The following is a 21,230-nucleotide window of genomic DNA, read 5'->3' as shown; positions in this document are numbered from 1 at the left end:
GGGCGCCTAATTTTAAAAAGAATAGAAAGAAACACCAACAGGAACAAGGCAAAAAGAAAGTAAACAGAAACAAGAAGACAATCATTTACTCATTCGATGACCCCTAACAATACACACTATCTATCACCTGTTTTAATGATCAAACAAACTGCGCGTGGTCTGTCGCACCTCTCACCCCCACCCCTTCTCTGCTCTGTGAGAAAATGTTTTTCTTTCCTTTGACAGATCCGTATTCATCAAGCACAGATCTTCTCCTACAAACCATCACTCAGACCAATGCTGAACCAAATGACTCAGCTGCTCGTGGTTTCGATCACAAACGCCACATACAAAGGTAACGAGATGATTTTATAAACGTGTTAGGTTAATTCCCCCACTACGATTACGTAGTATAGTGATGGTCTCAACAGTACTAATAGTAATAGTGTCTTAAGTGGTAAAAATCATGTAAACGTGGTAGAATCGTCGGTTTGTTTTCCAAGGACGGAATGATCGGAGCGTGTGCCAGTCGTGGGAAGAATAAATAATGCAACGAAAACAAATGGTGCCCTAAAAGAGACGGTGCTTTGAACCTTTCATGACCCACGGTTTCATAAGACAGCTAACTGTTGCTTAGGAACGCCCTGAGTTGTTAAGCTGTTGTGAAAGAAAATACAGCACGAAGGAATAGAAATACATTTAATCAAGAGTAACACATAATATGCAAGCACACGCACATACACACACATACACACACATACACACACATATACACAGAAGTAGGATGCTCACCTATCATCAGCGGTTCCATGGTAATAGGGTGTAAACACATTTTAATACAAAACTACTGCATTGCACGATGACTCAGTAGTCTGCATTGATTGATAATTTACCCCCCCCCCCCAAATCGATACCACTTGGGTCATTTAGAAGGCTGGCTGCTTCGACCCTTCTCGTCAAGGCCTACCCGGGATAAGTGGGGTACAGCACCCGGGAAGAGAGAGGAAGACACTTGATAAAACAGTCTTGCAGGCTCAAACGCCGGTCTTCTGTATGCTTAGGTGAAAAACTAAACCCACATTCTCCAGTCTTAGCGTCGTTTTGTTGTCCAAATATTTATAAATCGTTACGGTAGAGAACGATCGAAGGGGTACAATTTAAATCAATGCTATATGAGCTGACATGACTAAACAGTCTGTGATAGTCAAATGATCATGTGTATTGCACACGCCTGTTGAACCTTGTGTTTATTTAACGGGCGTTTTTCTAAATCGCGGACTCCTTTTTTTCGAACATTTATTATAGACCAAAAGAAATCTGTACGCAAAAACACACACATTTTTTAAAAATCGACAAAGAATCCCTGAACTGTATAACAAAACCCGGGCTTTATAATCTGAAAGGGCAGGGCATCGATACTCTTAAATCCTCAAAGGCATCAAAACGCTCTCCTCTCTGCATTTCACTGTCACTCCGCCACTTTATTACTTGGTTGAGTTGCTGGTTTGTCTGAAGCAAAAACCGTTGATTATAACCCAAGTTCAGCCGTTTTGACTTAGCTTTGAAAAAGTCAACATGACTGTGTTTCAGTGACTAAATGTTAAGGTTTAAAATGATTTTTTCCATACATTTTATTGCCTGAAGGAGTTGGAGTCAGAAGCTGAGTAAAGCTTTATAACTGAACGAAATTCTCAGAAATATTACTCAAAGAGGAACAGGAACATTGGTCAGAATACAACAGTATTCTCTCTCTCTCTCTCTCTCTCTCTCTCTCTCTCTCTCTCTCTCTCTCTCTGTCTCTCTCTCTGTCTCTCTCTCTGTCTCTCTCTCTGTCTCTCTCTTTCTCCCCGATGATTTCATTAAAAAATGATTGTTAAAATAAATTAGAATTATTATCACTTGCAACATTTACAGGTATTGAATACTGACTTTAAACTTGACAATGAATACCAAGCTTGCATAAAATTGCACACTTTGGCCTTAAAAAAGGTCCGAATTTTGGCATGAATAGCAAAGTGCTCGTTTTGGAGGTTGTTTTAAAAAAAATAAAAAGGCTGCTTTTTTTTTTACATACAGTAGTCTATGGCATAGAATCCGGTCCTTGGGAGCAATGAAAAGGCGAACGGATTTTGTCGACGCACAAAAGGGAGCATCCATAGTGACTAATGTTCAGGCCCGCAATCAGTGAAATGGTCTCTCCTCACTCCGAAATGCACCTTTGTGACCCCTAGGTTTGTTTACGACTTTTGGCGAGCAAAGAGTGGTCAACTTTGATGGCCAATCATAATGGCATGAGGCATACAAATTTCACATATCCAGTCGAGAGTCTCAAGATCCACGCCTATCCGCTCCTCCACTTTACCTGTCCAAAATGTATCGTTTTCCATCTCTGATTCCCCAGCCTGACGTAATGCACCATTGTATTAAATGGAGACCAATTCAATCGAATTAAAACCCCCAATTGAAATCCAGTCTGTATTGCAAATTCGGATGTGGAGGGAACTGCTGCAATGGCCAGATAAACAAAAGCACCAAAGAATTCACAGATCGATGAGACCTGATATTAAGCGGACTAGATCTAGTAGAATACCCACCAAGCTTGTGGTGTAAGATCAGACGAAGAACTCAAATGCCAGTGTAATGTTTAGGGAACACAAACACGTTGACTAGTTCTCGTCTCAGTGTGATTCCGCCCGGGGCAAACATTGTACGGTTTCATCAAAATTTTACAACGGCAACGAGTTTATAGTTTATGATCACATTCACGAGAGGAAATGATCTGTGGTGACACGGGCAGTACAATGATCGCAAATTTTCACTGCATGATCGGCAACGTCCGCCCGGGATTTCTTTTCTTTAATATCTGAAATGCGGGAACTTAGCCGAATGCAGCCCTTCAGAGCGGGCTCTTAAGGGGTGACTTTGTAAAGGTTGTGATGCAAGTTGTGAAACCCATCTATTTGAGAAACTTTGGTTCTTTTGGGTAGTATTCCTAGCTTTCCGCCTAATTGGCTCGGTTAGTTTCTATCGGAAGTAGACGTTTTTAAAAAAATCGAAGGTCAATCTTAAAAAAAAAAAAAAGACTCACAGAGTTTATTGAGACTCTAAATTCGTTGTTGCTCATACAGGGTTATAAAAAAGAACAACAACTACACAACTTGTTTGTTAATATTTTCCTCCACACTGGAGTTTTGCGTTCCAAATTTGTACATAACATTTGGAAGTCAAAAGGAATTTGTCTGATATTCATTTTAGAAAAATCCACAGAATCATTTTGTTTTAGACAGCGCGAAAAAATAAACATATTTTCTGCTATGTCCCCATTTTTGTAGCATGACGCACTAGTTCGCATTCGGCCTACAATTAAAAATCCCAACGATTGAGCCATATTATTATTGCTTACTACAGTAGTCTAACCGGCCAACAGAAGTTTGGAGATAGTTTTTCTCAAGTTTCCTTTGCATATTGTGATCATGGTTAAGATTAGTAAAGAGCAGAGAGCTTTTTGTATTGAACATTTCCTCACCACCAACCCATTTCGTAAGTTTCACACAAAGTACAGAGATATGTTAAAGTGCCCTTAAGGCCTTCTTTGATGTCAATGGTAGACAAAGTCCATCAGTTAGTACCTTAGAGAACCAGAACAAAAAAATCCCCGACAAAACGACCATTTATGGTCAAACACACCATTCGCACCCTTTTAAAAGTCACCAGGGTACAGAATTCAGTAGATAAGCCTCTTGAGACTCTGTACGTAGACGATGTCTGCAGCAATGACTTTCCTACATCTCAAATTGTCTGCAGATCTTCATCAACAACTGTACCATTTTCCCGTTCGCTTAGCTATCAGAGGATCGCAAGGTGTTCATGAATCCTCGATCATCTTGAAAAGCGTGAACATTTCCTCTTTGACATTTGGTTCCTTAGCAAAGCTCATATTCACCTTTCAGGTTATATCAACTCCTCAAATGCTGTCTATTTAGGCAACCTCACCCCCTCCTCCTATTGTCCCTAGAAACAGTTCCATACTGTCAGGTTTACAGTGTTTGTGGCTTTGGGTACTCATGGTTGAGCGGATCCTTGTGTTTGGCCACCATTGAATAATACAGTATTGCAGACGACGCATTAAAAGGTGTAGAGTCCAAAGGGGGACATATAGACCATTGGTTCTTGGAATTCCAGAATTTAAAAAACATTTTTAAAACTCTGTAGTAGAAAAGAACTACTTTTTAAAGGTTACAGGGATGGAACGGTTGGATTTGAAAATAAAAGGAAAGGAAAGATCAAACCAATCGCATCATGACTTTGTTTACAAGATCTTTTACATTTGTGCATTTTGTATTTATATGTGGTTTCCATAAAAGCCATTTCCATTTCCAAATATTCTTTGAGAATTTTATGTCAAACAAATTCCTTTTGTTTATTATCTGATTATCTTCAAAAAAAATTATAGTAGAGGGTTTTACAACACTTGCAACTGCATAAGGTCATATGAGCGCCAAGGGGTGGGTGTCAACAGAGAAGTCTTTACTGGGAATCAGACTTACTCTGCTCACCTCTCTAGCTTCAACAGCACAAAGTCTGCTTCGACTATCAAGGCACCCCGGAAATAGCAGGTCTCAAGAGCAGGCGCGGTTCGTCCATAGAGCACGGTCGTGCAGTGCCGCCCAAATTTTAAAAATGTTCTATAACGTAAAACACCCACAATAATAAAATAAAAGAAGTCAGAAACAAACATTAGCCTAATATTATATCAAAACAAAGTCTTCTCTGGCGCCGTAACTGCCATTTCTGTGTCTATAGCGCCGTAAAACATCTACTATGTAATGCCAAAGTCCACGCGCTTTTGCTAAACATAATAGGATATTCAACGGTGTAAGCTGACCTATAAATCGCTCTTGGGGATAACCCAAGCGATGCCGACACTCATAGCGAGTTTGGCGGTACATTAATATTAATAAGACGGCACATCTCAAATGTGCTCCCGCCGACCAGTGCCGAAACATAGCCCACAGTAGGCAGTCTAAAAATAAACGCGATAGACCGTACGCTATTCTTTGCCAATTATGTGAACCCCGGAACAATCCAGAGGAGTGCTCAAGTGCATTGTGATTGGTTCATTGTCTGGCTTGCCACTATTTTAAATGACTCTGTGACCGTGAACCTGAGGGAGTTGAACGTGACCGTCCTGTGAGCTGTGCCTTTGAATGGTTTTGTAGTGGAGTAGTGAAAGTTATTACTTGAGTGTTCAGTTCCAATACAGGATAAACGAAATTGATGTTTAGCTAACAAACAAATTTAGTACTAGAAATCAAAGCGACAAGTAAAAAGAATGAAAATAAAAGCACGAGGTCCTCCCTCACCAACCCAAAGATCCTATGTATTTTATACACGTCTCATTTACAATGCCCTTGACTATCTTCAGCATGCGATATCTTAATTGTGCACGTCCACTTTTTAGCCCCACGAGCCGCTACTGTTCAAGAGTGTGACAAACATACAAAAGAAGTAGAGGGAAATGACAATAGAAATGATTAGGAAAGAAAAAGCAGCAGTTCCCTGTTGTAGATCAGGCACAGTTATGAGCGTGACATGAATCAGCCCATTTACAATTCTACTGTGCTTGAACGAGGAATGTCCCCCCTTTGGGAATGGCCTAAAGACACTACAGTCAGTGGCGCTGCCTTTTGAATGAATTGTATCTATTCCAAATTACAACATTCTAGTACAAATTTTGTACGAGATATATAGGAAAAAAGTTTAAAAAAAAAAAAATCTACCTGTACGTTATACATGTATTTTTTGTTTAAAGTTTTAAGTTTAATTTTGTGGAACTTTCGGCTTGTACCATTTGAGGAGCGGCATAAAAACAAAAACAAAACAAAACAAAAAACAAAAACAAAAACAAAAAAAACAAAAAAAACGAAAAAAACCCCCCACCCAAAACAAAACAAACAACACAAAAACAAAAACAAAAAACTCAAGTTCAGCCACACCCTCATTGAACATACCAGGCAGTCGCATCAGCGTGCACTGACGTAAGCGCGTGTCTTAGGACTAGTTAAGTAGTACTCACCGATCGTAGCAGCTGTCGATTGCGGTATATAGGCGGAAGTTACTGTCAGGCAGAATGGAGTAAGGAGGGTAGCACACGGGTCGCAGCTTTGTTTCCTGGAAAGGCTGCCCTTCTCTGGAGGTCAATCGGCGGGGTAAGAAAGGAAAAAAAATGGTTAGGTGTGTTTCTTTCTGTTTAGAAGGGAGTTGGGGGGGGGGGGGGGGTGCAGCTCTTATACTATTTCGGCGGATTTTTATAGAAAAGGACGAGCCAAATTCCTATAAAATCTTAATTGGGGCAATAGAGGCACTCTGAATACTATCAAGAGGTGCAACACTTTTATGGAGAAAAATATCGAGTTTGTAAGTGCAATACATACTTAATTGCATCATATCTGCTTTCAATGGCGAAAGCTGACCTGTTTGACAGGGTAATTAAAGTACATGTATCACAAAGAACCAGACAGAGATGAAACCACGCACGAAAAGCTTTGTTACAATAGGGACATATGAATAATTTACAAAACTTCTTATTTTGAGGCGGCATTACGGAGTTGTGAACAAAAACAAATCCTGAATTCATTATTGTAGGCCTATGTTGTACTGACCAAAGTAATTATCCGCCCACGCTTGGCATTCTCCCAGTTATCCGACTCACCTTGTAAAAAGTGTGCTGACTCCAACGTATTTAACACTCAAATAAGAGGGGGGATTTCCGAATCTCCTCGCATCGACTGTCTCCTTGCAAAAGGACAACGCAGTAGCCTAATCCCTCATTACCACAAAAGCGAACTTAATTTCAGTTTTGTGTAAAGTTTAGTTTGAGCTCAACCTGTACATTAGACGTGTGAAGTTTGAATCTATTTGAGTATTGTCCGAATTATAAGGAAAAATATTTTTTCTGTTACTTTTTTAACAGCCAAGAGTCTTTTTGCGACTGTAATTCAGAGCTCTTTTTCCAAATGACCCATCCTGTTTCTACAACTACTATAATTTAATTGATAGGAAATACAATGGAGCTTAAACTTTAATCAACATAAGTGACTTTCTTATACGATAATAGCAATTATACTTCTGCGATCCCATCAAAGACAGCTAAATTCTAATAGCGGAGTGTTTTAAGGTCTGACAGATCGGACCAGCGACTGTGGTGTAACGGTTAGACACTCATGTATCACAAGCAGAAGACCTGCATTTGGTTCCCGTGTATGGGGGATTGCTTTCGAGTACGTTGATATTTCCGTTGGAACGTTGTATCGTCTCAATCTTGGTTTTCCTTAACAAGTAAAGTCGAAGTCCGTTCCTAAATCATCTACTAGTGTCGATGATGGCGTCAAACAATAGCGCCATAAAAAAGACCTACTTCTCCGCCTTCAGAGTATAGTCTGTATACAAAGGAAAGTCCTTATAGTACTCGGGGAAGAATCTCAGTCCGGCGGGGGCTACATGGGCCATAGAGGAAGACAGCTCAACAGATCCTGAAAAAGAAACCAAATCCAACCGAAACCATCAGACTAGTTTTATTTTTACTCCTCACAACTCAGCTTTTTCCAACTGGTGGATCACTTTCCTGTCAGAGAAATACGGAAACCAAACAAAATATAGTCAATTTGCACAATAGTGTTTTCATATATATTTTGGATAAAGCTTCTTTTCATACTGATGATTAAGTATTATCATGACCATAAAATAACGGAACATGGTTGATAATTTGAATGCTAGGTATCGGAAGAATCAAGACTTGCAGAGCTGATCCTGCCTCTTTAGTAAACTAAAAAAATGCCAGTGAGTAATACTGATAATAATAATATAGATCATTTCTATAGCGCCCTCTCCCATGTGATCACAGCTCTAGGCGCTTTACATAAATGCATGTAAGAACAATATTCACGCACGCACGCACACACACTAACACATTCACACATAAACACTCACACACACTTATGCACACATGTGCACACACATGCACGCCAAACACACACACACACACACACACACACACACACACACACACACACACACACACACACACACACACGCACTCCTACTTGCTTACCACACGCGCACGCTTGTACATCGTTACGAAATGAGCACAAACAAATACATGATAAAATATTAAATATAGTATAGATCTAGATCTAGAATTCTAGATCTTAGATCTAGATCTAGATCTAGGCCTAGATCTAGAATCTACACAATGTATTCGCAAAATACATAGATAGATCTAGATCTAAATAGATACATAGAATCAAGTCATTTAAATAACATTTGGGGGTATGGTGAGTTTCAACAAATGTGGTTTAACTGGTCGTTCGTTATAGCCAACTTACGGTCAACTTGTCGTTTTTATAAAACTATTTCATGATATCAGACTGCAAGTAAATTGCAAGGTCTTGCTTTCCCGGGCTTGCATAAGTATCGTCACTTCCGCTATCTCTCCGATGTTCAGTATTAGATCTATGTCACAAATTAAATTTCACTCTTTTCTGGAAAGGAACTAACATTATCCGTATAATTCTCCCTGTTTGCATGAATGCAATTCATAATATTTAAAAAAGATAAATAGATAAACAAATGAAAGAACCGAATATAATGACTATCGTAATATATCTGGTCGCCTCTTTCTATTTCATTTTCTTTTTTCTATTTTTGGGAACATTGCACCGTGCAGTGCAGAAATCAAGACAACCCATAATGAACGTGACCTCATCAGTACATTAGCAAAAGAGTAGATCTACTTTTGTCCCTTGCGGGAGTTCGGTCTAGTTCAGACAGCATCTAATCTACTGCAGTGCAGGTATATAATGTACTGTACTATGGATTTTAAGGCTGTGCTAGGTCCTTTGCAGTGCTTCCTTTGAATCATTTTGAGCTTTGAACGGACGAGTTGCCCCTTCACCCTTTCTTTTCCTTCTTCCCAATTTCCCGCATCCCGTAACTATTCCCGCCCGTCTATCCCGTAACTAGATCTAGAATCTAGATCTAGATCTAGATCTAGTCTAGATGTACATCTACAATCTAGAATCTAGAACTAGAAGCTAGAATTTAGGTCTAGATCTAGATCTAGATTAGATCTCTAGATCTTTATACATGCAATATAGATCTAGTCTAGTAGTAGTAGTAGTAGTATAAGGTTTTACGGCGCTCGCAACTGCTAAGATCTAGTCTATAACTTACATAATATTTTTGACAGCACCTTTGCTGTTGTCCATATTTGCTTCCTATGAATTGAATGTCTGGATCGCGGAAATTTGTTAGATATAGATCTAGATCTAGAATCTAGATCTAGATCTACATCTAGATATTGAAAAAGAAAAAAACTTTGCCAAAATTATAATTAATTGTGGTACACTATCAACAGGCACAAGTAAAGCACAATAAATATATTTTCAGGGAAGTCAAAACTGGAAACCAGTGCCTTGCAAATAAATTGCAATTTCCTCTAAATAAAAAGGCTATAAAAAGTTATCTTCGCTACTTATCAGTTTTAGGGGGATTTTGATATGTTGGTAGGATGTTTGGAAATGATGTTCCTGCATAACATATTTAGTATTGCAGAATTAGAAGCCACTAAAAACACACTGTTACTTTCTTATTCTTACTATGGAAAGCCCATAAAGCATAATGATCATATTATGTTAGATTGTCTTATTATATCGCGCATCATGCTGTCCTAATTTATAACCGCATCTCATCTCACGTCATCGTATCGTATCACTTCTCATCTCATCTCATTTATGTGACATTGTAGGTTCCCCCCTGTAGGCGTGACCAGGTTGGTGTGTGTCGGACATGGCTCACCGTCTCCCGGCAGCCGGCATTCTCACCGAACCAAGTGATTCCTTTCGAAACTACCAGGTTCAGATTGTTACAAAACACAAACACACACACACACACACACACACACACACACACACACACACACACACACACACAACCTTATGCTGTTGCAAACGCGTAAACCACTTAACATACGCAAACACACAAACATATACACACATATAAACACAAATAAATAACATAATAATGCGTACATTTTATGTACTCAGCAGTATTCTTTAGCTTCTCACGAAGTCACTTAACTCTAATACAAATATCGTCATTTTGTCTATCTACCTGAAAATATATAAACCAACATACAGATATAATAAATAATATAATATTATACAAATAACGATCATAATAAATCAACTGTAAAAGCAACGAAACACCATAAAATAATAAGCTAAAATAAAATAAAACAAGCAACCAACTCGAGAATTACTTCAACTGACCGGCTCACCAGGTGTGGCCTGCACCTGAGAAGAAATGCAAACGGAAGGAAGAACCAAACCCTCGGTGTACCTTGCGGCCCAAGTTTGTGTGTACCACACGGTGTGAGGAACGCACTTTTCGGTGAGCAGGATTGAGATGATCGCTGTCCTCCACCCACTCCTTCTCCTCCTCTTCTTCTGCCTGTTATTATAGTCATAAAGAATCATCATTGTAAACTGCAGAAAGACGAAAAAAAACAACAACAACCAACAACAAAAACGGCGGAGACTATTCATCATCATCATCATCATCATCATCATCATCATCATCATCATCATCATCATCATCATCATCATCATCATCATCATCATCATCAACATCATCAAACTTTAGACAAATATGGTACACCAGGAACATCCCGAGAGTAAAAATTGCGTAGTTTGAAGACATTTGTTAGATAATACCGCATTCAACCACCCTTCCTCCCCCGTCCAACCCGCATTTCTGTGTGGATTGTACTGAAAACCATTGATCAGAGGCACAAACAATGTAAAATTACAGTTTCCAAGGACAGTCAAGCTTTGGAAGTTACCAAAGTTTGGTGTTTTTTTCTTGCTAAACTTATCAGGCGACCTCAATCTTTCTGTCCAGACGTTGTCTCCCAACTCAGTCGGGATTTGTCCTGGCATTCAGCATCGAGGCCACCTACTTCCTTAATTACCAACATTGTCTTTATAAAGTATCAAACAACTTTAAAAATGAATTGGGAAAAAGCAACCCCCATCCCTTCAGACTCCCTAAAAAATAAACAAAAACAAACCCCAAAAAGAGACTTAAAAAGAAATTCACGAGCAAATGCATAAAACAAATGTTAATCCAACCCTTCATTTATTTCCAGGCCGCCGCCCCCTCTCACTCAACCAGGCTTGCTCTGCTTTGAAGAGAGTATGAAAAGGTGAGAATTTTATTCACCTTAGGCCTACATGTATTTATTTTCTTCAACTCACCTTCACCTATCCCGTTGTCTGGCTGATGGTGAGGGCACTTCCGCAACCAGCTTCGTCCACTGTTCGCGGTTCTCAGCTTTCCGTAGTATGATGGTCTTGTAAAGTTCAGTCCGCTCTTAAAGGGGGGGGGGGGGGGGGGGTACTCCCCCAAAGTCTCAATTCCGCTCAAAATTATGGAATTTGAGTTATAGGCATTTTTAGTTCCTCAGCTTCTCCTACAACTATTTCATCGCATAAGAACCCCCAAATCCTTATTTTTTCCCATACCGGGGATGTTTGTCACCACCATTTTCTCATAAAGTCAATATTTAATTTTTCTTTATCGGTCGTTTTCTAAAAAAACAAACAAAAAAACCCCCTCGATTTTTCTCTACACGTTTTTGAATAACTCAACCATTTTTTTCTCCAATCTTCATGAAATTTTCAAAGCATGACGAGAAGATGTAATACTAAAAATGTGTTTGTTGAATTTTTGATATACTGAATAGATTTTTGTTGGTGGTGTCTGGAGTATGGGTTTTCACGAATATTTGCAAACTTGAATACTACCTCAGGAAAAAATTCATAAAAATTTTTGTAATTCGTTTAGGAAAAGGTCAAGGAATACATATTTTTAGACCTATTGTTTGTTTACATGCACACAAAAAATAAATCAATTTCCATGAACGATAAGCGCGGTATTCATTACGTAAGACATGTCAACAACATCCAATATGGCCGCCTTATTCAGGGAAACAAAACTTTGTTTTCTCAAATTTGATTTCAGATTTTAAGACTCCTTACTATGCTTGTTGTTTGTGTGAAATGTGGTAAAATTTGGTCCTCTAATAAGCGAGATAGCTTTCAGGTGTAGCCCCCCCCCCCCTTAAATGTTTTCTTCCCATCGTTTTAAAATTCTGTCTGCCTCTTCGCCTCCCTCATTGTGCTGTTTTCTGTAGGACAGTCTTGGCTAGTCCAGATGCTTGTGTGACGTAACAGTACCATTTCAGCTTCAGTATATCCAATAATGTCAAAGGGGTTGCGTACGGCCCGATGGCATTTCCAATTCTGGTTCTCACGACATCAATGGTCATGTGATCTCTGTGCTAGATACCGAGAAGTTTACGGAAACATCTTATCTTCGAAGTCTGTATGTATTAAGTGTACTTATGTTTTGGTGAAAACCAGGATTGTGCGCAATTTTTGGAACACCCTGTACAACTAGCCATCGACCTGTTCAATAGGATTTTTTTCCATCCCCCTTGTTAAAACAGTTAGAGGTGTTTAGAGCTGATATTTATGTGAATTTATAAAGGTAAACACAGAGAAGAACAAAGGTAAATATGAAAAGTACAAAAATACCCCCCCCTCCAAAAAAAAAGTAATGTAACACACAAAAACAAAATGCAAAAAACGTATGATGACTGAACATTTCTCTTATTGTGGAAATTGAACTTGCGTGCAAGAACAGAATCATTACACATCAGACGTTCATATGAAAGGATAGCAGGTGTAGTACTTAAAGGGACCGCCTTTTTAAGAAATGTTTTCTCTATCTATGATCAGCCACTGTCATGGTGAGCGTAGTGGTGAACACCATGACCAGGTTCACTACACTCAACATGGCAACCACCACCGTCGCCGTCACCACTCGGAGCATCATGGCCGAGGATGTCATGCACACAGGTGTCACCACCCTGACCTCGTCTGCTTCCCAGTGCCCAGGTAGCAGGATCATCATCATCATCATCATCATCATCATCATCATCATCATCATCATCATCATCATCATCATCATCATCATCATCATCATCATCATCACCGCGAGTATGGGACATAGTAACTTGTTGATTTTTAATGGAGTAGGCACTTCACACGAATTTTCCTCATTTCACCCAGGTGGGATTGGGTACCCGGGCAAAGACAACGAACAGTCTTGTCCGTTTGTTAGTGTTTGAGCGCTTAATCGCTACTTGCACTGTTTACTTTCCTGGACGCTGAGAATGTTCTTGAGATTTCTGGAATCTGCTAGGGTAATAGTATATATTGTAAAGTGCATAGAGCTTGCTGTTGAGCGAGGGTATGCGTTCACAATTTAGATAATTTAGGAGCAGGATTCGACCCTGCCTGTAAGGGCTAGTCCGGTATGAGAGGGATGCCACGTTCCAGCAGAAAGACAGAGTTGTTCGCTTAAAATTTTCCTTGCACAGGAGTCGAATTCAAATCTTTTGCATTAACGGATAAGCTCCTAGCCGCTACACCACAGACGCCAGTAAAACTTGTAGTTGTCCCTTTAGGGTACATACATTGACCCAATAAATCGCCATACGAAAAACTGCTATCAGAATCCTCTCATAAGGAGGTGAAAGCTAGCCTAAACCTTTTGCGTGTGGGTTGAGGGGGGGGGGAGGGGCATTCTTTTTTCAACCCTCCTTACAATTTATTTAGCAGTATGTAACGTATTTTCAATCTCCTTGGAGATACGGGTGTCTATGTGTTAAGAAGTACCTTTGATGAGGAATGGAATTTTAAAGACAAAGAAAAGAGGGAATAACCCTAATAAAGAGCAATTACCTCTTTTCGATTTTTGGAGAGAGAAAAGGGACTATGGGGTTGGTCTAGGCATCCAAAAGTAAATCCATTGGTTCCGGTATTGTCGGGATGGGAGTACTGTTCGGCTTGGGGGAAGAGGAAGTCATCATGCAGTCTTGACAAAAATCTTAAGGTTCAACGAGCTTATGAAATGACGAACAAGACGATCATATTATTGTCATAAAGGATAACAGCTTCTGCAGAATAAACAAAAATGACGTTTTCGTTATCGGTTTTGCACGTTTTGTCCATGGAAAGAATAAGAATCGTCAAAGGACGAAACACGAGGGAAAAGAGAAGACTTTATCGATCCTGTGTGGAAATCCGAGATACAACGACAAGTGCACTGCATACGTTAGTCAATTTAAATGTTTCCTCAACATCACATCCCACACAATGTTGGAATACAGACAATGCAAACTTGCGGTTCGTGGTTGTAAACAGTGTCGGTTACCCTTAATCTCTTGTGTTATCGTCTCTTGCAACACGCTCCAGTGATCCCCCCCCCCCCCCAACCTAAAATCACCAAAAACAACAAAAACAACAAAACAATAAAAAACACACATGTATACAAACTCTCTCTCTCTCTCTCTCTCTCTCTCTCTCTCTCTCTCTCTCTCTCTCTCTCACACACACACACACACACACACACACACATACACACACATACACGCCAACACACACACATATATACACACACACACACACACACACACACACAAACACATACCTACACACACACACACACACACACATACACACATACGCGCACGAGCAAAACTCCCCTGTCAAATTACGTTAATCCCGAATCTGAGTTCATTTACCATTCGACATCTGAATTCCTTGTGACAGAAAAAAAGGAAGAAAAGGACAGCGATATGGGTTGTTGGGTATACACAATTTGGTGTATTTTATATATATATATATATTATACATGGGTGGTTGTCGGGTGCTGTGGTGTGTTTGTTCCGTTTTCCTATCAAACATCTATTGTCCTCATCTCTCATTTCTTTATATTATGTTACTCTCTAGTAACGTGACCTCTAATCTTAGGTACTTTTATAACCCGTTGGTAGCTTTTAAGCACAAGGGGGGCTATCCCGAAAAATGCTGTTCTGGGAATATCGAAGGTAAAGTTTTTACCCCAAGCTCAGTTTCTTTAAAAGACAATGAGAGTTTTCTCTATAACCAAACAAATATACACACCATTGAAATCAAGCTCCTCCTATAGGTAGGGGCAAAGCACACTTTTGGTGTAGGTCAAGATTTCTGGAAACCCCAGAAAACTGGGTTAACCCGCCTGTCCTAAAAAGCAAGCAATTGGTGTTGCAAGTGCAGTAAAACGTTTACTGTAACAATGAAACAATTATGCATGGGTGTATAATATACCTTTTGTCTATCTGTCTGTCTGTTTGTCTGTCTGTCTGTATTGTTGTTTGTTGTTGTTTTTTGTTTGGGGGAGGGGGGGTTGCAATATCCCATCCTTCTACTCCCATGTTGATTTGACATCCCTCTTCTTTTCAAACTGTGTTACCGTGGTATGTTGCATGATGCCAGTTGTCTTACGTGAAATTTGTGGTAGTTCCAAATCCCGGGGCATGGATGAGCGTCCAAGCTCCACCAAAATTTCCTCGTTGGGAAAATGGTACAACTTATAAGGAAGCTAAGTTTGTACCTTTTCCATCCCCCCAGAAACACACTTCGAAAAAGAACTAATAAAAATAAACGTAAGTAAATGTAAAAATAACAAACACACAATAAGAAATAAAATATACGTAAATAAACAAGTAAATGAACAAAACAAAAACAAAAACAAAACAAAACAACAAAACAAAACAAAACAAAAAGAAGAAATAAAGCTTGGTTTGTACTAGGGCACTCTCAAAGTTCCTACTCGCGCATTGTCTTATCTCTATAGGAAACACGACCCACCCACTAGCTGCGAGAGTGGTCTCGAGCAGTCTTGTTGAGAAGAGATGTACCGCCCCCAAGAAACATCGTGTCCCTGTAAGGGGAAGCCCCTCCCTCTCACCCGTTCTTGCGACCCTGCCCATCAGGGCCATAAGACCAGATGCCCCGCCTACAGCCCGAAGAGAGGGGAGAGGATAATGGTGGAACTTCTCGACTACTAAGGTTTATGTTTCTATTGTAATGATGTTATTATAATGAATGGTGTCAGCCGAAATTATGGTATTTTCTAAAATTTTTTCTGCTTGCCAAACTGAGTGTCTCCCCGTCTTTTTTTTCTCTCCGGTCTAATTCTTTGCCCTCTTGTTTGTTTGTCTCTACTTAGGATGTGTCAGAGGACAAAAGCAGAATACGGCACACTTTTAGGTGCGATATTCCCAGAAATCCACTGAAGCTTGAAACTGGTCAAAGCAAGAAGCTTGATGTTATACCGGGTGCCCATTGGCAAGATCGGAGAGGATTCGATCAGGTCGGGTCGATTAAAGGCGCCTTTTGTGTCCACTTTGAATAGATTTCTCCCTTGTTGCGTCAAAGAATAGAAAACTTTGACTGGCGCGCATTGTTATTGTTCATAAAACTTACCGTTCACAATACAGCCATTTCCCTTCCATAATGGCTTCACGTGCCGACTGCTGCTTATTCGGTTGCTGCGTTGAGAGGTTTTAAAACCATACAGATACAAGCTGGATACGTCGTTCGATGAACGGATTCAAAAGAATCGAGATCATTATGTCATTGTGGAAGCAGTGCGCACAGCTTGTGAACGAAAGCCTCTCTTGTTTACTGTGGCGTCTTAGAAGACGGACTTTTCCAAGATTAGAACTAATGAAAAACTGAAATTCCAACTACATTGACTTCAGACTCTTTAATATAACTGGGCACCCTTTAAATGATACGGAACCACCGTTATTAAAAAAAAATTCAGAACTTAAGGGGTTCCTAAGTTTTAGGCAATCAAAGTGACGAACATTCACAAATATGATGTAAATTTTGGAAATGTCGATAATTTTTTTTATCTATAAGTATCTGTTTCGCCAAATCTACACTATCCAGTACAGCATTTCTGATGCCAAAATATGACCCTGACCTTGTGACTCATTCGAAGTTTGATTACATCCGAGTTTCGACTTACGTGCTTGAAAAATAATATCGTTTGATTTTGAAGGTCACTGTCGAATTCGTTTCAATTCTGCCGAAATGGTACTTTTTTGCCCTCGACCTGACTGGCACCGTTAAATCAAACGAATCAAACTAACAGTGTGCGCCGGGTAGTCTTATAATGCTCACCGTCGGTTCATTAAAGACGAGGCGATGGTTTTGAAAACGTTGGCCACACACACTTGGAGAGAGAGAGAGAGAGAGAGAGAGAGAGAGAGGGGGAGAGAGGAGAGTCTGAAAATAAAAATATGGCCTTGAACGCGATGAGTCTGCTTTTTAAAATCTATTTATTTATCATCTTCCATAAATAACTCATTCGATGTTCTAAAAATTGAAACTTTTTCTACAGTTCAACTGCACTTGCTCATTTTTTCACTTCACCATGCATTTATTTGTTCGTTAAAAATTCAATAACGCTTTCTCCGCCCGCGGCCTTAAACATGTACAAAGGAGATATGGTACAAGATATACATTTGGTTTCCAATACATTCAGTATTAAAATAATCGATTTTATCTCAGTTCTTACTCAGCAAACACAGAACAGCCGCTAGAAGCGAAGAGGAATCTAAGGCTGCTTTTGTTCATAGAAATCTTAGTTTATAAATCAGGTTGCTTTCTTTTTGCAGTCAGTAATCAGGTTAGAGAGAACGGAAATTTCCTAAGCTTGTTCTGTCGAATGTAAAAAATCTTTTGCGTAGGGAATGTGAAATAGTTCTTGGTTTTTTTTTATAAACAGTCATAGATCGTGTACATTAGAAGGCCTGTCAACCAACCATATTCTTCAAATCAAAAAGATTGATTAATTATTTGTTGAAATAAGTAAACTATGAATACACACAAGCACCATTAGCTCGTTAAAGAAAGAACGCTTTTAACCGTTGAATATTTTCCGTGGTGTTTGCAAAGGTGCTTTATAAAGACAAGATGAAGAACCGTTCGACGAACAGTGATTTATAGTGAAAGGAAATCCCATGATAAAATGTTTGTACCTGATTCATTGCCATAGGACCTCTGTATGACCTACACTATTATGGTAAGACAGAGCTGCCACTCTGTGTTAAATCGAAATACTTTATTAGTTCCTGAAGGGGTGCGGGAAGTGCAGGTATACTAACTTTGCCGTTTTAACAGCACAATGTGTTTCTCTCGTCCCTCCATCTTATGGCATTGCAATGTTCACAGACAACACTGAATTCACCAAAGGCATGTGTCCGTAATCTCCGATCAACTTCAGTTTCACTAAAGGACTGTGTGTTGCACGCTAAGGTCAATGTTGGCGCATTTTTTCTTAGCCTAGCACGCTCAAGGTCTTCCTCCAGATTCTGACTATTAGAACGTTAATTCTGATAGTCGCCTTTCTCTGTTTCCTCACCTCTCACTTTCACCTTTGTTTCGTGAAACTTTACGTTTAGGGGGCATCTGACTACATTATTTAACTAACAATAATTCAACATTATTCCGATCAAACCTCGATCTATATTGACATCTTCCTTGCTGACGACTCCAAATCAGTCTCGAATTATGTGCTCAAAATACATTTAGGCTAGGATAGAGATCTAGATTTAGAGCCTTGCTCTATAAAAAGCTACGCAGAAAATACGCTCCAAATTTTGAAAACGTCAATACGACAATGTTAACGTTTTGTAAGTTTAAGCGAACTCAATATGCTAGGGACATCACTACACCAAAGATATCTAGAAAAAGTCAATACAATGAAGTTTGACCGGAAGTATCCAACGACACAGCTTAGCACACATATCCAAAAGAGTCAGATGTCGATATTCTAGACCTGGAAACAGTAGAAGCAGCTGTGTAAACACGATGTAGAACTCTGTGGCACACATGACAAGGACAAACTGCTCTTCTTTTTTTGCTAACTACTCCAAATCAGTCTTGAATTCTGTGCTCCAAATACACCAAGGATATAGATCTAGAGAGATCTAGATCTAGAGTCTTGCTCTATTAAAAAAAACTATGCACCAAATACGTGCCAAATTTTGAAAACGTCAATTTAACGAAGTAAACATTAAATCTGTGGGTTTATACGAACTGAACGTGTTGTGGACCTGACTACAACGAATGTATCTAGACAAAGTCAATATATAGAAGTTTGGCCTGAAGTATCCATCGACACTGTGAAGCACACATAAAAACAGTGTTGGATATTGAGATTCTAGATCTGGAAATAGTAGAAGCAGCTGTCTCCCACCCACGACAAAGCACATATTAAAAAATGGCTAATGGCAGAGTGAAAACATCTGAGAGCTTCAATTTACAGGAAAAACCATTTAACCTGAACATTCAAAAGGTAGTTTTCGAACTTTGAAAATATGCCCACATAACCTTTTGGGACAATTCTTAACTGAATCATATTTTTGCAGATTCTATAGGCCCCTGTGTAAAAAATGTATACTGACCTCACAAACGGGCTTAGCTCCATTATAATAAAACTAAACATAAAAGTACGAAAAAATAGAGCAAACATATACACGTATTACACAAATTTGAATGCGCACTTTGATGTAGATTCTGACACCGGCTATGCTGTTGAAGTTATAATTTGTAGCTCAAATGAAGGAGTGATCCATCTCGTCATACTAGATTCTAGTAGTAGTACTGTACACAATTGTTAACCACCACTAAACGGAAGCACGCAAATCACAACATTCCAAAAGACATCTGATAGCCTAATCAAGTTTTTAAAAATCAGGACTCTTCATGGCAAACAACCCGTACTTTGCTCCGTCCAAGGCAGAGGGCTTGCAAAGGTTCAAGAACTGGTATGATACTAAACCGCCTAAGTGTACTAAACCTAAATTCCAATTTCAGCAGTGGGTGAAAACACAAATGTGCTGTTGGCTAGCAACCTGAACAATACATGGAAGCTCAAGTTTATCAGATAGGGTCGCTAGTCATCACCGAAGTTGTCCTGCTTTTTGCTCTCCGGAGACAAAGAACCGGCTTCCGAATTGCCATAATTTTGTGTAGACGCACTTTTACATTTTGTAGGGGTTATTGGAGGATGCCACTGGCAGATCTTTCTTCTTTATTCCCACTCTGTAGTTGGCTTCTATGAGATTCATTGTGTCTTCGCACTTCTCTTTACTCGTCTAAACTTCAGACTGTATTAAAAAAAAAAAAACATAATACTCCTCTGCAATCCAGTCCTCGACCCCGCAACCCCCCCCCCACCAAAAAACCGCCAACAACAACAAAAACAACAACACACACAACAACAAACAAACAAAAATTTAAAAAACCCAATCTCACATGCACGTACGCACTGCTGGACAGACTTTTTCCTCTGTCGTATTATCTTGATTTCACCCTGCACTTAATGACAGTCTTCATGTCAATTTGCTTCTCTTTCTTAAAATAAAATTTTAAATGAAAATCATTCTGGTTGGGCAGCTTTGTTAGGTCAAATTTTAATTATTTAGAGCCAGACCCGAAGTCTTCAAAGTATCAATTGGAGACGTTGTCTTCAGACAACTCTTGGTGCGCTACACAGGACAACTCAACAGAGAATATTGGTCTACCAGAACACCTCGTTTAACACCCAATAATAAACAGCATTGTGCGCCACAACTTTGCTTGTGTGCGCCGATTGCGAGAATGACATTTTAAAAGACAGATCAGTCCCAAAGGACTAACACGCTAAAACCGTGAGTCCAAAAATAGAATGTGATTAAGCCGAAGACCGAATTAAACTTTTCCAGAATGGCAAAAACAAGTCTGAAAAATAATAAATATTCGACATGATCAGCAGAAGAAACATCGCCTCTGTTCTTACAGTTTTACATATTTTCTTAAACACTGCTTTTGGTTTAACAGTTTTAGATATATTATTATTCTTTCTGAGGCTGTGAGAAGGATGGCTTTCCAACATAGGTAGATCATTATGAAGGCATCTGAAGACACTGATGTGTTTGAGGATTTGTTTTATGTAAGACCAAACTCTGAAATCTCTTAGCAGAATATATTATTAAGGAAAGCTCAGTAGAATCTATGCAATATTTATACATGTCTATGTAAGGTACATCGCCAGCAAGTTGTTGTGGTTGATGTTGTTGTTGTTGTTGTTGTTGCTGTTATTGTTGTTGTTTTTGTTGTTGTTGTTGTCATTGTTGTTGTCGTCGTCGTCGTCGTCGTCGTTGTTGTTTTGTTATAATAACAACAATATTTATAACATGAGTGAAGGTGATGATGATGATGATGATGATGAAGATGATGATGATG

At 39.3% G+C, this 21,230-nt stretch overlaps 2 protein-coding genes across 2 annotated transcripts in view; one reads left to right on the top strand and one right to left on the bottom strand.

The window, feature by feature from the left end:
- LOC101847222 overlaps nucleotides 1–8,469 on the bottom strand; it is a gene marked incomplete in the record, with an annotated part of 13,347 nt that extends 4,878 nt beyond the window's left edge. Inside the window, 3 exon segments of the mRNA XM_013088538.1 lie at nucleotides 6,056–6,169; nucleotides 7,397–7,511; nucleotides 8,364–8,469. Of these exon segments, the coding sequence (XP_012943992.1) occupies nucleotides 6,056–6,169; nucleotides 7,397–7,488 (206 nt within the window).
- Nucleotides 8,470–8,728: 259 nt separating this feature from the next.
- LOC101846692 overlaps nucleotides 8,729–21,230 on the top strand; it is a gene marked incomplete in the record, with an annotated part of 15,684 nt that continues 3,182 nt past the window's right edge. The window contains 7 exon segments of the mRNA XM_035972615.1: nucleotides 8,729–8,831; nucleotides 9,787–9,891; nucleotides 10,319–10,428; nucleotides 11,186–11,242; nucleotides 12,840–12,998; nucleotides 14,124–14,219; nucleotides 15,784–15,998. Of these exon segments, the coding sequence (XP_035828508.1) occupies nucleotides 9,826–9,891; nucleotides 10,319–10,428; nucleotides 11,186–11,242; nucleotides 12,840–12,998; nucleotides 14,124–14,219; nucleotides 15,784–15,835 (540 nt within the window).

Source organism: Aplysia californica, unplaced genomic scaffold (genome assembly GCF_000002075.1).
Source record: "Aplysia californica isolate F4 #8 unplaced genomic scaffold, AplCal3.0 scaffold00758, whole genome shotgun sequence".
NCBI classification, from domain to species: Eukaryota; Metazoa; Mollusca; class Gastropoda; order Aplysiida; family Aplysiidae; genus Aplysia; species Aplysia californica.
This window is presented reverse-complemented; position numbering and strand designations above follow the sequence as displayed.